General features: G+C 25.5%; 1 protein-coding gene across 1 annotated transcript; it reads right to left on the bottom strand.

The window, feature by feature from the left end:
• Positions 1–1689: 1689 nt before the first annotated feature.
• On the bottom strand, positions 1690–6620 carry LOC132947164 (uncharacterized). The gene is made up of 7 exons (XM_061017374.1): positions 5285–6620; positions 4429–4805; positions 4127–4333; positions 3377–3733; positions 3135–3267; positions 2777–2946; positions 1690–2467 (listed from the first exon to the last, which is right to left on the bottom strand). The coding sequence occupies exons 1-7, from the start codon at positions 5465–5467 to the stop codon at positions 1987–1989; spliced, it is 1908 nt and encodes a 635-aa protein (XP_060873357.1). The 5' UTR covers positions 5468–6620; the 3' UTR covers positions 1690–1986.
• Between the last annotated feature and the right edge of the window lie 8165 nt (positions 6621–14785).

Genomic DNA, 14785 nt, shown 5'->3' with positions numbered 1-14785 from the left:
CACCTAATTCGGCGACTCGTCGCTATATTATAGGCGACAAAATCATACGCTGTAGCCACATCCATAGTATATGATCCAAGATAAATATTCGAATAATTATGATTTTTAGGATTATTTACCTTGTTTTAAATTTACAATTTATAGCTATAAAAGTTGAACATTGTATAAACTTTTAACTACAAAATAATTCTTAAATTTGATAAATTTTATCAAAATTCGAACTTAATAAATGTTTATAAAAAAAAATTGTGCCTATATATTTTTAATATTTTTCAACTGCTTTAGTAACAATTGAATCAGTTAGCTTATGAAATTATTGAACTGGAGCTAAGGAATGTGATAAACAGTTCGGCTCCCATGTAGACATGTAGTGATGCATACTGGAAAAAAAAGCTTGTGAAATAACTAAAACTTGTATGTAATGTATGTAATTTATACTTTGACTAGTTATTTTGTCAAATTGTACAAAATATCACAAACCGGTATTATATTGCAGGGCCTAAAATACATCTGATTTCAGAGCACACACCACACACTAATTAATTTAACTGTTACTTTTGGGCTTTGTAAGTTTTCTATAAAAAAAAAACCTGTTTTAACACACTAAATCCCCCCCCCCCCCCACACCCATTTTAATATACTACTTACCCTGTAAGTGAGTTAGTGAGGTAACTTTTTTAATTATTTTAAATCAGTAAAATCCTATGTGTGTAGTAAATTGAAAAATATTTCAATATTTTTGTGTGATATCATCATCATTTAGAATATAATTTATGTAACAAAAGAATATTCAAGGTTTTTAAAAAACAAATTTTATTATGTTTAGAAAATAATATTGGGTTTGGTAAATAAACTGTTATACTTATAATATAATATTATATGTATATTATTATGCATGTAGATCCTTTTAGTTATATTTATTATAAGGAAAAATAACTATCTAATTCCATAAAATCCAAGGCTGGGCAAGTTAACGATTTTTTTTAACTCGTTAAGTTAAGTTATTTTAAAATAATAAAGTTAAGTTAAATTAAAAGTTAATCATATTTTTTTCGTTAACTCGTTAAGTTAAAAGTTAACTTTGAAAAAAAAGTAACTTAACTTAGTTTAAAGTTAAAATTTTCTATTTTGCAAAAATAAAAAATTGCACACATAATATTAGTTTTTTTACACTCAAGAAAAATACTGGGAAAATTTTTTTAAATGATACATAAAAGTATTAACTAGCTGTCAAAAAACCTACTTTTCCAAAATAAATCTTAGTCCTAAACTCATACTCAAATCAATTTACCCAAGTGGTACATCCAAAAAAAAAAACACAGTTTTCTCCCAACTGCCAAGATACCAATATTTTTAATTGATTCACATAAATTATAAAAATCAAACAGGCAGTACCTAGTACCTACCACCCAAATATATTTTCTATACTGAGTAGACAAAATGCAGCCACCGTGTAGTTTTAAAAACTAGGCTCAGCACAACATGAACAATTATTATCAGTAAAAATATAATTACTTTGTACTATATTTTTAGATAAAAATAAAACCACAAATGTTAAACCTTTAATAAATATCTTAAAAAATTACATATTTTGTATAAGCTTTAAACTTTTCGTACAAATTTAAATACCCGTTATAGAATATAAAAATAACTATACATTTAAAATAGTTAATTATAATTATAGAAGTTGTCTTTACAAACTTATGAATTATTACGCAATTATTTCAATTTTACTAATTGTGTACTTCCACTGTTACTAAACATGGTAAATAATAAAATAGTTGAGTCATGACTACAGCATTCATTATTGAAAGTCACCACATACCATTTAGGTAACATATAAATAAGATAATCGATAATCTCATTTATGTTGCTATATATCATTTATGTGTATTATATAGATATTATTTATAAACATAAATAAATATATTTTTTAACTGCCCAATATTAATTAATTACAAGGACAAAACAAAATTTAAATTTTTATTAAAAATATTTATTATATTTTAACAAAAGAGACATTTCAAAATTGTTGTCAGAAATGGATCCTCTCCTTTTGTCAAATAATTGACCACCAGCACTAAACAATCTCTCTACAGGAGCAGATGACGGTATAGCTGTGTTAAATTCTATATAAGCTTTTTTTAATTCATGTGTTAAATCAAGTGGTACCTTAATGTTAGTATTTGATAAATAATTAGTAACTAAAGTTTGGAAATCAGAGTTAATCACTGAGATTTCATCATTGGAAAAAGTGAAAAAATCATCTTCATCTTCACTGTTTGTTTCAATATTTGAAGAACTTAGAGAAGAAAGATTTTTGTTTTGATCAAAATGAAATTGCACACGATCAATAACATGTTGTTTTATGATGTTTCTGTCTTCGGGATTAGCCCAAATTAATTTAAACTTTGGTACCAATGCCGAAGAAACTTGTAATGTTTTTGACTGCATGTAATTTTTAAACCTGAAAATATAATGTATATTTAATGTACCATGTAACACATTATAATGATATAATTCAGTTTTAACTTAAGAATCGTTAAATATTACAAGTGCATTACTACTTATAAATTTAAAATATATAAATATTTGGGCGACATAGGGTAATAATATAAACATTAAACACTATTTATGAAATTGTTCTGTAAAACGTTTTTGTACCATTTTAACTTTATAAATAAGTTTTAACTTTTATGAATAACATTGGAGTACATATATCATTCTCATTGAGTTCTAATGAATATAATAAAAATTTAAAAATGTATAAAAGTACCTTTTGGTTAATCCATTTTTTAAAGCATGAACCAATGGTCTACAGAAATTTAAATTATTAAATTCATTTAAGGCTTTGTTTATAGCAGTAATTGTTGGTAATAGATATCCAATACACACATGTTGTTCACCTTGTAAAATATCTAGCCCTGTTGCAATTGGTTTCATCACCTAAGATAATAAAACAATAAGTATCATACATCCCATTGAAGAAAAATTTGATTTCCTTCTCAATTCCTTCTTCCCAAAGTAATGACAAATTAATAAGAAAAAAAAATTGTTTTTCTTTAGTTTCTTACTGTTAAACTATTATATTTCTTTCATTATTACCTATCATTATAAGTAATAATTTACCTAACCTTGCAGTATTCAATTAAAAATGAAGACTCTCTTTGACCTGAGAAAGGAGTTAATTGAAATGCTGTGAATATTGTATCCATGTTATCTATATGGTCAACAATACATTTTATGGCATCGTAGAATGAATTCCATCTGAAAATTATAGTAATTTATTTTGTTATTAATAATGAAACACTGATATGTCATAATAATACATGATATTTAATTTTAAAGTATTGAAATTTAAATAATATTAGCTTGCCTGGTTGCGTTTGGTGTTATAAGATATCTTCCCAGAATTTCTTTAATTTTATCAGCACATTGTGTCGATTGATTCTGCTTATTGAAAATAGATTGACATTTAGCAAACACACGCCTACTAAGTACTTTATATGGGCCATCTTTTTCTGCTTCAAGAATATCAACTGTTGCAATTAAATTTAACGTGTGCGCAGCACATCTTTGATGTTTCGGCAATTTTATATCTAATACATCATTTGTGTTTTGAGTTTGACCATCAAGTATTTCAGTGATATTTATGGTTCTCAATATTTCATCATTTTCAATTTCAATATTATTACCACTATAATTGTCAATTTCATTATTAGCACCAAACACTCTGAAATCAAAATAAATACATTTAAAATTGAAAAACTTGTAATAATAATTGTAATTATAAAAATAAAATGAATACTATGATATAATGAATGAACTATTACAAAAAAAATACAATATATAAATACATACAATTAGTATATTATTATTATAAAAAGTAAAAATAATCTATGATTGTATACCAGCGTTTAGAAATTAATTAATTCTAGTATTTTTTATACTGTTGAAAAAGATAAAATAAAATCTGATTATCAGCACTGTATATAAATTACAATTTTAAATAAAATTCAAAAAGTTGGTGTAAAATCATAGCTTAATGAATTTGTTATAATAAATTATTATAAATCATAATATTTATAACTAATACAAATGGGCCATTCTAAAATATATATCTTACTTGAAAGCTTTAACAAAATTTGCTGCGTTATCTGTGACTATTAGAGTGGTTTTAGACTGTACATCAAATTCTGTAAGAACTTTTTCAATTAATTCTGCTATATTATCGTATGTATGCCTCCCTAACATGCGTCTACAAGCGAGGGCTCGGGAATTGCGTTCCAATGTAATTGGGTTCAGCCAATGAATTGTAAAACCCATATACGATCTACAATAAATTTATTTTGTAAACATAGGTTTAATATTATTATTAAATAACAATTAAAAATTTATTTTTTTTATAATTTAAAAATAATATTTTACCTGTGGAAAATACTCCAACAATCTGCAGTAATGCAAACATATTCAATTTTTTCTAATTCAGTCTTCAGTTGTTGAATCATATCATTGAACAATGAGCTTACATTTCTCATCATACTTCTTCTGGACATAGGAACTTTATTCGATGTTAAGTGACAATATTTTATAAATGCAGGGTGCTCAATCAAAGAAAAAGGTGACACAGTATTTATAACGAGTTCTAGGTTAGCCTTATCAAATTCTGTTTGACTAAGATTTTTTACAGTTTTTCCTACTTCCGATAATTTCAACTGTTTTTTGGGTTGAGTACAATTATTATTATTGTACGGTTTCCTTTTTCCAAGCTCATTAAATGTAATTAATTCACTTGGATGAACATGCTGAAAAAATAGGTATTAACTTCAATAATAATATAAAACGCATAAAAATCGCACATTTTCAAATTTATCCACTTATTTTTCAATATTTGATACGAAATTACGGTAATTTATATCTACGAGTTTTAGTTTTACTAAAGATAATATTGTAAAATAACAAAAATCATAATAATTACTGAAATTTTTTTAAAACAGGTAGTTAGGTAGCTAGTACTTCTAAACACGATTGATCAAAAAATAATTTTAATTATTAATTTTTCGAGTTGTTTACAAAAGCTGTACAATTGGTACTTTTACTATAATATGGTGATTTATTTTGATATGTTTGAAAACAATTTAATAATAATAATAGACGGTTGAACCTTAATATTAACTGGATATTTTTTTATAAATTCACGAATAATTATAATTATAACTGTCCGATATGCATGAGGAACGATATATATAATATATATTTTACTATAAAATATAAATAAACTTACCTTGATGTGAGTTTTTAAATTTGAATTTGAACTTATAGAAGTTGATATCAATTTTATTTTTGGCATGCATAGCATGCATTTGAATGTAAAATTTGATTTTTTTTCAGTTGTATCTGATGTTGATAGTTGTTGTTCGAAATAAGTTTTTAAATAGGGCCACTTTAAAATATGGTCTTCAGACATTGTAGTTAAAAAAAATAATAAACTTTTACAGAAATATAATAAGCTAATAAAGTAATAAACTAATAACTATATATTATAAATTCTAACAAGATGCGAACAGAACACATGCTAGTTGGATAATGAAATTAAATTGGAAATTTGGAAATTAAACCACAGTTGTTTTGTGATTAATCCCCGTCGACACTAGCTCTCGTGGTATTTACTATTTTCACAGAATATTCTTAGAATTTCCATGGGTTTATGATGTTTATAGTGTTTACTGTTCGTCTGTTCATACAATAACAATATTATAAAAATAAAACGAACAGAGCCTTGATTCACAAATCATAATAATATAAAATTCTTGTAATCTTATTTACGTTAAATACATACAAATAACAATAATATTATATTATCTTTAGGTACTCTTTATTTTAATATTATATAGTATATCTGTATATACAAAGCTATTCACTCATATCTGTAAAAGTTTAAGCGAAATATACATCATAATATTATATAAATTTAATTAAATACCAAGCAGAAATATTGAATGGGTAATAAATTATAAATTTATATTACGAAGGTTGACACAAATGACACATGATGGTATACTTATATTTTATCATTTTATTGATTATTAGTTGTTTTTATTATAGGCTTCACCAATAACATGTCAAAACAATTATTTATTAAATTCCGCATTTTATCTGTGTTGTGACTTATTATAATGCCGGTAATTATTGTAGAACCAAATTCGGACTAGCCGATTATTATTTATTGCATTTATTTAATAATGGTAAAACGTTCACGACAATATTCAACATCCACTTCAGGGAACCCATTTAAACGATAATCTGTAGGTATAACCTATCTTTGAAAATATTATTAATACAATTTATAATGATAAACGTGTAGGTAGATATTATATTATAGCCCATATAATGACTATTAAAGTTATTTTTCATATTATTTTCGTCTACAGGAAATTCATATTAAAATAATAAATAATAAATATACTAAAAACCTCATTAATAATTTGCATTATTCTTTGCACTAAAATTAACTTAATTTAGATACTTTTAAATAAAATTAACTTAAAGTTAACACGTTAATCTTAAAAAAAAAGTAACTTATTAAGTTAAAAGTTAATTTGTAAAAAAAGTAACGAGTTAATTAACTTAATTAAAATTAACTTAACGGTTTAACTTAATTTTAACTTTTAACTCGTTAATGCCCAGCCTTGATAAAATCCAATTTATGATTATAATAATCAGTTTAATAACTTTATTTTTTTAATTAACCGGGCCAACTTGGGGCGTGCGTTTAACATGGGGGCCAAAAATATTATCTTTTAGTTTTACGATTTTACCTCCATAATGGTCTCTTTTCAATTAATTAATGTGATACAAATTTTCTGTTGTTATTTTAACAATATTTAAAATCATTTTGGTAGTGTTGCAGCATCAAATTTTAAACGAAAGTATTAATTTTTAGTTTAATATATTCTATTGTTTTGAAAAGGTCCGAAAACTTACACTAATACTCATTGAATTAGACGTTTTACATACAAATTGATAATAAAGAATATGTTCGGATGTGTGTTAAACTTAGTACTTACTACTCTATATTATAAAATATTATAATCTGGTATACATTTTTGTAAATTACGTTTTACTTATTTAGTCCAAGTAGTCCAACTTGGGCCACTGTTATTCAACCCTGATTTTTTAATGTTATTTACATAATATTATAATACCTACTTATTTAATTGGTCAACAAGAATGTTTTTATTTTTTTTTTATATGTTAATATATGCTCACCGGGTACAAATTATATTTGTTAAATTCAAAAAATTGTCTAGTACTTTTTAAAAAATTTAACATAGTGCCCAAAGTCAAATAAAAAAAAAATCATAGAAGGAATAATTTGTATGATTCAAATGCAACAGATATCAATACATCAAACCTTAACTAAAAAAAAGGTGGATAAGTGGATGTCGCTCTGCTGTACGGTAGGTTACAAGTGGGTCACTGTAATGGATGGTGTTAAATTTGAATTCAATGATATAATATCATTGTATAAGAAAAACGATCCTGAGCGAAAACGGTCAGTCAGCCTATGATTTTACCAAGTATATTTGATGATATTATTGTGAATAAAGTAATTTATATATAACCTATTTACGTGGAGCCTTGTTTTAAATTTTCAATCCTTAGCCATAATAGTTAAAAATTTATAAATTTTTAACTACAAAATAATTAATAAATTATAAATTTGATAAATGTTGTCAAAATTTGAACTTTAAATGCTTATAAAAAAAAATTGTGCCTATGTATTTTTAATATTTTTCAACTGCTATTAGAACGATATATCAGGAGCATTATATTAAAATTTCACGCTTTTTTACCCAACAAATAAAAATTTATTGATATTTATAGAAAAAAAACTAAAAAAATTGAAAACTGACAATGTCCGTAAACAGCTCAAAAAGAGTCAAAATATTTTCAACATTTTATGGTGTATAGAAAATGCTAATATAAACATTCAGTGAAATTTTCAAGTATCTACAGTCATTCGTTTTTTAATTACAATAAAATAAGAAAATTGTTACATGAGAAATCGAGTAAATATCAAATGTTGTAAAAATATAAATTTCAGACGCTCATAAAAATTTAATTTAAGTTTATTCTAGACATTTTTTTTTTGATAAAGGTACACAAACTTATGAGTAATCTTATATTACATTTTCAAATCTTAGATTTAAAAAAAAAAATTTTTATGAATTCTCATCAAAATAATTTGCTATTTTTCGTGATTTTTCCGTATTTTGTCAAAATTTGAACTTTAAATGCTTATAATTAAAAACTGTGACTAAGGATTTTTAATTTTTTTCATCTGACTTTGAAACAATAACCTGGGAGCCTTCTATTAAATTTTCAAGCTTTTTTACTCAACAGATAAAATTTTATTGATATTTATAGAAAAAAAAACTAAAAAAATTGAAAACTGACAATGGCCGTAAACAGCTCAAAAAGAGTCAAAATATTTTGTAAATTTTATGGTGCATAGAAAATGCTAATATAAACATTCAGTCAAAATTTCATGTCCCTACGGTAATTTGTTTTAGAGTTACACCAAAAACCAAAATCGATTTTCTCGAAAACAGATTTTGCGTAAAAATTCCCGTTTTTCCTTAATTTTTCTTTTGTTTTTCACGTCGCTTGTGAAAACTACTGGGAAATTTTGACCCCCCAAAGTACCAACTAGATTCACTTTCCTATCAGAAAAGTTACTATTGAAGAAAATCCAAGCACTTTTACTGTCCTAAAAGGTGATGACAGACACAAAAATAAAAAAAAAATAAAAAAAGGTGGGCAAGTGGATGTCGCTCTGCTGTACTGTAGGTTACAAGTGGGTCACTGTATAATGGATGGTATTAAATTTGAATTCAATGATATATCATTGTATAAGAAAAACGATTCTGAGTGGAGACGATATGTCAGTCTAGGTATAAGACATATTATACACTTATCTATGGTATTAAAAAAAAAATTGACCTATAATAAATTCCAAATTAATCATATCACAATATCCATTAGGTACATATAACGCGTTATACATCAACAACAAACCGTGATACTATCATCATAATATATCGATGAAAATATTACAAATTAGAAGTTTCAAGTGCCCACGAATAATATTATACAATCACAACAAAATAACTAAAATAGTTATTCTAGGTTTTTATGTAATTTCGTCCAAATTTGAACTTAAAATGACTATACAAATAAACTGTGCTTGTGTATTTTTTAGATTTTTTGGTAACCGAATTATCTATTTACACGGAATCTTGTTTTAAATTTTCAATCCTTAGCTATAAAAACTGAACATTTTATAATTTATTAATTACAATGGTTGATAATTTTCGAGATTTTGATAAATTCTGTCCAAATTTGATCTTTAAATGCTTATAAAAAAAAACTGTGCCTATGTATTTTCAATATTTTTCAACTGCTATTGTAAAAATATATCAGGAGTCTTGTATTAAATTTTTACACTTTTTGGCCCAACAGATAAAACTTTATTGATATTTATAGAAAAAAAAACTAAAAAAATTGAAAACTGAAAATGCCCGTAAACAGCTCAAAAAGTGTCAAAATATTTTCAAAATTGTATGGTGTATAGGAAATGCTAATATAAACATTCAGTGAAATTTTCATGTATCTACAGTTATTCGTTTTTGAATTACAAGAAAATAAGGAAATCGGTACATGAGAAATCGAGTGAATATCTAATGTTGTAAAAATATGAATTTAAAACGCTCATAAAAATTTAATTTGACTTTCTTGTAGAAATTTTTTTTTTGATAAAGTTAGACAAACTTATGAGGAATCTTGTATTAGATTTTAAAATCTTAGATTTAAAAAGAAAATTTTTTATGAATTTCTAACTCAAAATAATTTGCAAATTTTCGTGATTTTTCCGTATTTTTTCAAGATTTGAACTTTAAACGTGTATAAAAAAAAACTGTGACTAAGGATTTTTAATTTTTTTCATCTGCCTTTGAAACAATAACCTAGGAGCCTTCTATTAAATTTTCAAGCTTTTTTACCCAACAAATAAAATTTTATTGATATTTATAGAAAAAAAATTTAAAAAAACTGAAAACTGACAATGTCCGTAAACAGTTCAAAAAAAGTCAAATTATTTTCAAAATTGTATTGTGTATAGAAAATGCAAATATAAACAACCAGTGAAAATTTCATGCATCTACGGTCATTTGTTTTAGAGTTACACCAATAACCAAAATCGATTTTGTTAAAAATCGATTTTGCGTAAAAATTCCCGTTTTTCCTTAATTTTTCTTTTGTTTTTCACATCGCTTTTGAAAACTACTGGGAAATTAAAATTTTGACCTCCCCAATGCACCAACGATATTCACTTTCCCATCGAACAAGATACTGAAGTCGAAAATCGAAGCATTATTTCGACTACTTATCGTGTACACAGACACAAAAATAAAAAAATAAAAAAAAAAATAAAAAAAAAAAAATAAAAAAAAAATAAAAAAAAAAACACACATCATTGTAAAATCAATACATTCATCGTTTCACTCAGAATCTAAAATAAAAAAAATAAAAAAAAAAACACACATCATTGTAGAATCAATACATTCATCGCTTCGCTCAGAATCTAAAAATGTTGCATTGAGAATATGTCTAGATTAATTAATCTTAAAGTTATTTACAATAGAATTTCAAATCTGCCCCAAGTTCGGCCGTTTGACGGTATTTTTATATATTTTAGACTTTGAAAATGTTATATTATATGTTATGATAGAAGAAATTTTTGGATTATTTACATGAAATTCATATGTCTATTGAACACGGGAGTAGAGATCGCATGTAATATGAAATAAATAAAAGTTATAAAAATATTACTCAATCTGATGTTAAGCAATACTTGGATTTGTGTATACCTTGTCAGCAAAAAAAAAAAAGGTGGGTATGTGGATGTCGCTCTGCTGTACAGTAGGTTACAAGTGGGTTACTGTAACGGTTGGTGTTAAATTTGAATTCAATGATATAATATCATTGTATAAGGAAAACGATTCTCAGCGAAAACGGTCAGTCAGCCTATGATATTACCAAGTATATTTGATGATATTATTGTGAATAAAGCAGGGCTTGCAAACGTTATAATAACGTTATGATTATAACGTTATGTTTGATAAAAAAACGATTGAAATTTGTAAACGTAATTATAACGAAAAACGATAAACATATATAAATAAATAACACAAAACAAAACGTAACGTTTAACAAAATATATGATATATCATTAAACAAAACATAACGCAAAACGGTATATATTGTATTCCATTAAACAAAATAATTAATTTCCAATTATTTAATAATACTTAGTATTATTCAATTATTTATTCGAGCCAAGAATTAATTTTATCCCGTATCCGGCCTATCCGGGAGATCCCGTATTAGATTTATTTTAAAATTTAATAAGAAGGTATTAATAGAATAATTTAATTACCAATAGCTAATAATAGTGATACTCTGATAATATTGTACTGTACTATCTGTACTACGGTCGGAATTTATACCATTCAAGTTATTCAACTATTGTGTTCGGTGATCATTGGTATTTATTTTGTTGTTTGTGAATGTTCTATTTAATAATGGTAATGTGGTAATAAGTATAATTTAGATAGTATGAATTATACTATGTTGTCTACACTCTATAGTATATTAGCTATGTACACACTTTTATATTGCCAATACATATTATTTAACTTTTAACAACATAAATTATAGATTCTGATTATTTTGTCAATTGTAGGAAGGTATAAAATAAATGTTGACAAAGTATGTCAAAACAATCAGAGTAAAATATGTTTGAAACATAGATTCCTGCTTAAATGATATTCTCAAGCACAATATTGTAAAACTTACTAAATAATTTTAACACTTAAAAACCTAATAATACGTTCAAAATTTCAAAATAATGATCATGATTTTTTTTTTTTATATTTATTATTTTATAATAAAGTCCTTAGAGCCTAGGCAATTTATTAAATTCAATAATACATTATCACTTATAACTTAAGATTAATTATCATCATACTGTTTTATCATTTATTTTGTTTCCATTTCTTTACGAACTATGTATATTGTAATTTAATCTGTATCACTGTACTCTATATTTTGTAAATAATATGTAATTGGGTTATCTAACCCATTTAATTAAATAAATAAAATTACACAATACCTACTTAAAAATCAGAATAGGGAAATTATGTCCCCAAAAAAGGTCATAGTCATATACTTTTAAATTGCAGCCTGTGTACTTTTAAAACAGGTATCTAAATACTTTTAAATATTAAATAACGATAAACGCAAAAATTGTATAACGTTTTAATTATGAATAACGTTAAACGCAAAAATTGTATAACGTTTTAATTCTGAATAACGATAAACACAAAAGTTGAATAACGTTTAAATTTTGAATAACGATAAACTCAAAATTTGTATAACGTTTTGATTGTAAATAACGTAAAACAATATTTTTTTTTTCAAATGCAAGCCCTGGAATAAAGTAATTTATATATAACCTATTTACGTGGAGCCTAAAAGCATTGTTTTCAATTTTCAATCCTTAGCTATAAAAGTTTTCAACTACAATTTCAACTACATTTTCAACTACAAAATAATTATTAAATTTGAAATTTGACAAATTTTGTCAAAATTTGAACTTCAAGTGCTTTAAAAAAAAATTGTGCCTATGTATTTTTAATATTTTTCAACTGGCTATTAGAACGATATATCGTTCCACCGGCGTAGCTAGGGGGGGGGGGGCTTAGCCCTCCCGTATTAGTATTTAGCTCCCCCTAAAAGGTTTTACTTTTCAGCCCCTCCTTATAGGCTCGTGGTTATAGCCCAAATCATTACGAAGAAGAAAAAAATGTTTAAAATAATGATTATAATAATATAAAAGAAAATATAATAAACGTGGATGTACCAAGTACGAATTTATTATTATATTTAATAGGTACCCTTGGCGTATCTACCTATTCTTATAATATTATAGCTATATTATTTGCATCGTACTGTGTGATCAAAAGTAACAACTCTCTGTAGTTTTCAAAAGCACCGGGAAAAACTAAAATAAATTAAGGAAAAACGGTAATTTTTACGCAAATTCGATAATGGCTGAAGAATGAAGTACATGAAATTTTCACTGAATGTTTATACCTTAGCATTGCATTAGCATTTTCCTTACGCGATACAATTTTCAAAATGGTTAACTTGTTTTGAGCTGTTTACGGACATTTTTAGTTTTCAATTTTTTCTATAAATATCAATAAAATTTTGTTAGTTAAAAACATAATACAAGGCTCCTATTATATTGTTACAATAGCAGTTGAAAAATATTAAAAATACATAAGGACACATTTTTCTTTGCATTAAAGTTCGTATTTTGACATTACGTAAAAGTGACGAAAATGCGAAAATTTTAAGTTATAAATAGTTCTTTTTAAATCTAAGATCTAGGAAGTTTGTCTTCCTTTATCAAAAAAAATGTCTACAAGAAAATCAAATTAAATTGTTGTGAGTGTTTGAAGTATAGATATTTGATTTTAGCAAAGTATTTGTGACTATTAAATTTCAGTGACGCTGATTAGGGGGGTGTGGGGGGCTTAGCCCCTCACGGTGTATTTTAGTTTTTACACTTTGGTTTTCTAGGACTCTAGCCCCTGTAACTATTCAATCCTAGTTACGCCCATGGATATACCTATGTTTTATATTATATAAATATTATTTAAAAAAATAATTTCATGCAGCCGCCAGGCCAATGGCAAGTCCCGATAGGCCACCGGGAACTTCCCATGATACTTATTATTTAGTAGGGCCCGGAACTGGCGGAACTTGATGACCTTTTATAAAAAATGCACACGAAAAAATATTAAAATGACTTATAAACATGACCACAGAAATACTAAAAATTACTTTATAATGACTTAGCATTTTTATGATATTTAAATTAGAATATAGAAAAAATATTTTATTTATATTTACACATACTTAATTAAATAATATTGAACTTTTTTTGGACATTTAAAAATTTTTATTTTACTAACTAATAATGGATGTATTTACGTTTATTGACAATGAACGGTCTCTAAAAGTCTAGATAAGATAGTTTATTTTGTCCGCGATCGGTGTGCACAGTCGATTGTAATAATATTAGTAAATGTGATTCTAAATATACACATGTGGGTCTGAATGATATGTCGAATGTCGTAGAAAACATGATGGTTAACAAGAATATAGGTAATTCATCGTCAGAATTATGAGATTAGTTTTCGGAAATATAAAATACACATTACAGACTATCTGTCTGTAGATAAATTATCGTTATTATAAATTAAGAAAAGTTCCAGGCATTTAATTTTAATTACTTGACATTATTATTTGTATTATTTTTATTTATTATATTTAATTACTTACACTTAATACTATGGTAATATTACTTAATATACTAGTTATACTCGATTCGATTGTTTTTAAAATTATTTATTATTAAATAGTAGTTAATTGTTACTACTACTAAACATAATAATAAATATTATTTAATAAGCAAAAAAATATATTTCCTTGTTTATGTATAAGGGGCCCCCACAATATATTCCGCCCAGGGGCCACCACATACTTAAATCCGCTCCTGGTAAAGACGAGCTTCGTATGTAAGCATTAGAAAAAATGTTATTAGGTACCCACTTATTAGTTATCAGAAATACGCAATCTGCGTTAGAGTGCA

The sequence above is a fragment of the Metopolophium dirhodum genome, chromosome 6 (assembly GCF_019925205.1).
Source record: "Metopolophium dirhodum isolate CAU chromosome 6, ASM1992520v1, whole genome shotgun sequence".
NCBI lineage: Eukaryota > Metazoa > Arthropoda > Insecta > Hemiptera > Aphididae > Metopolophium > Metopolophium dirhodum.
This window is presented reverse-complemented; position numbering and strand designations above follow the sequence as displayed.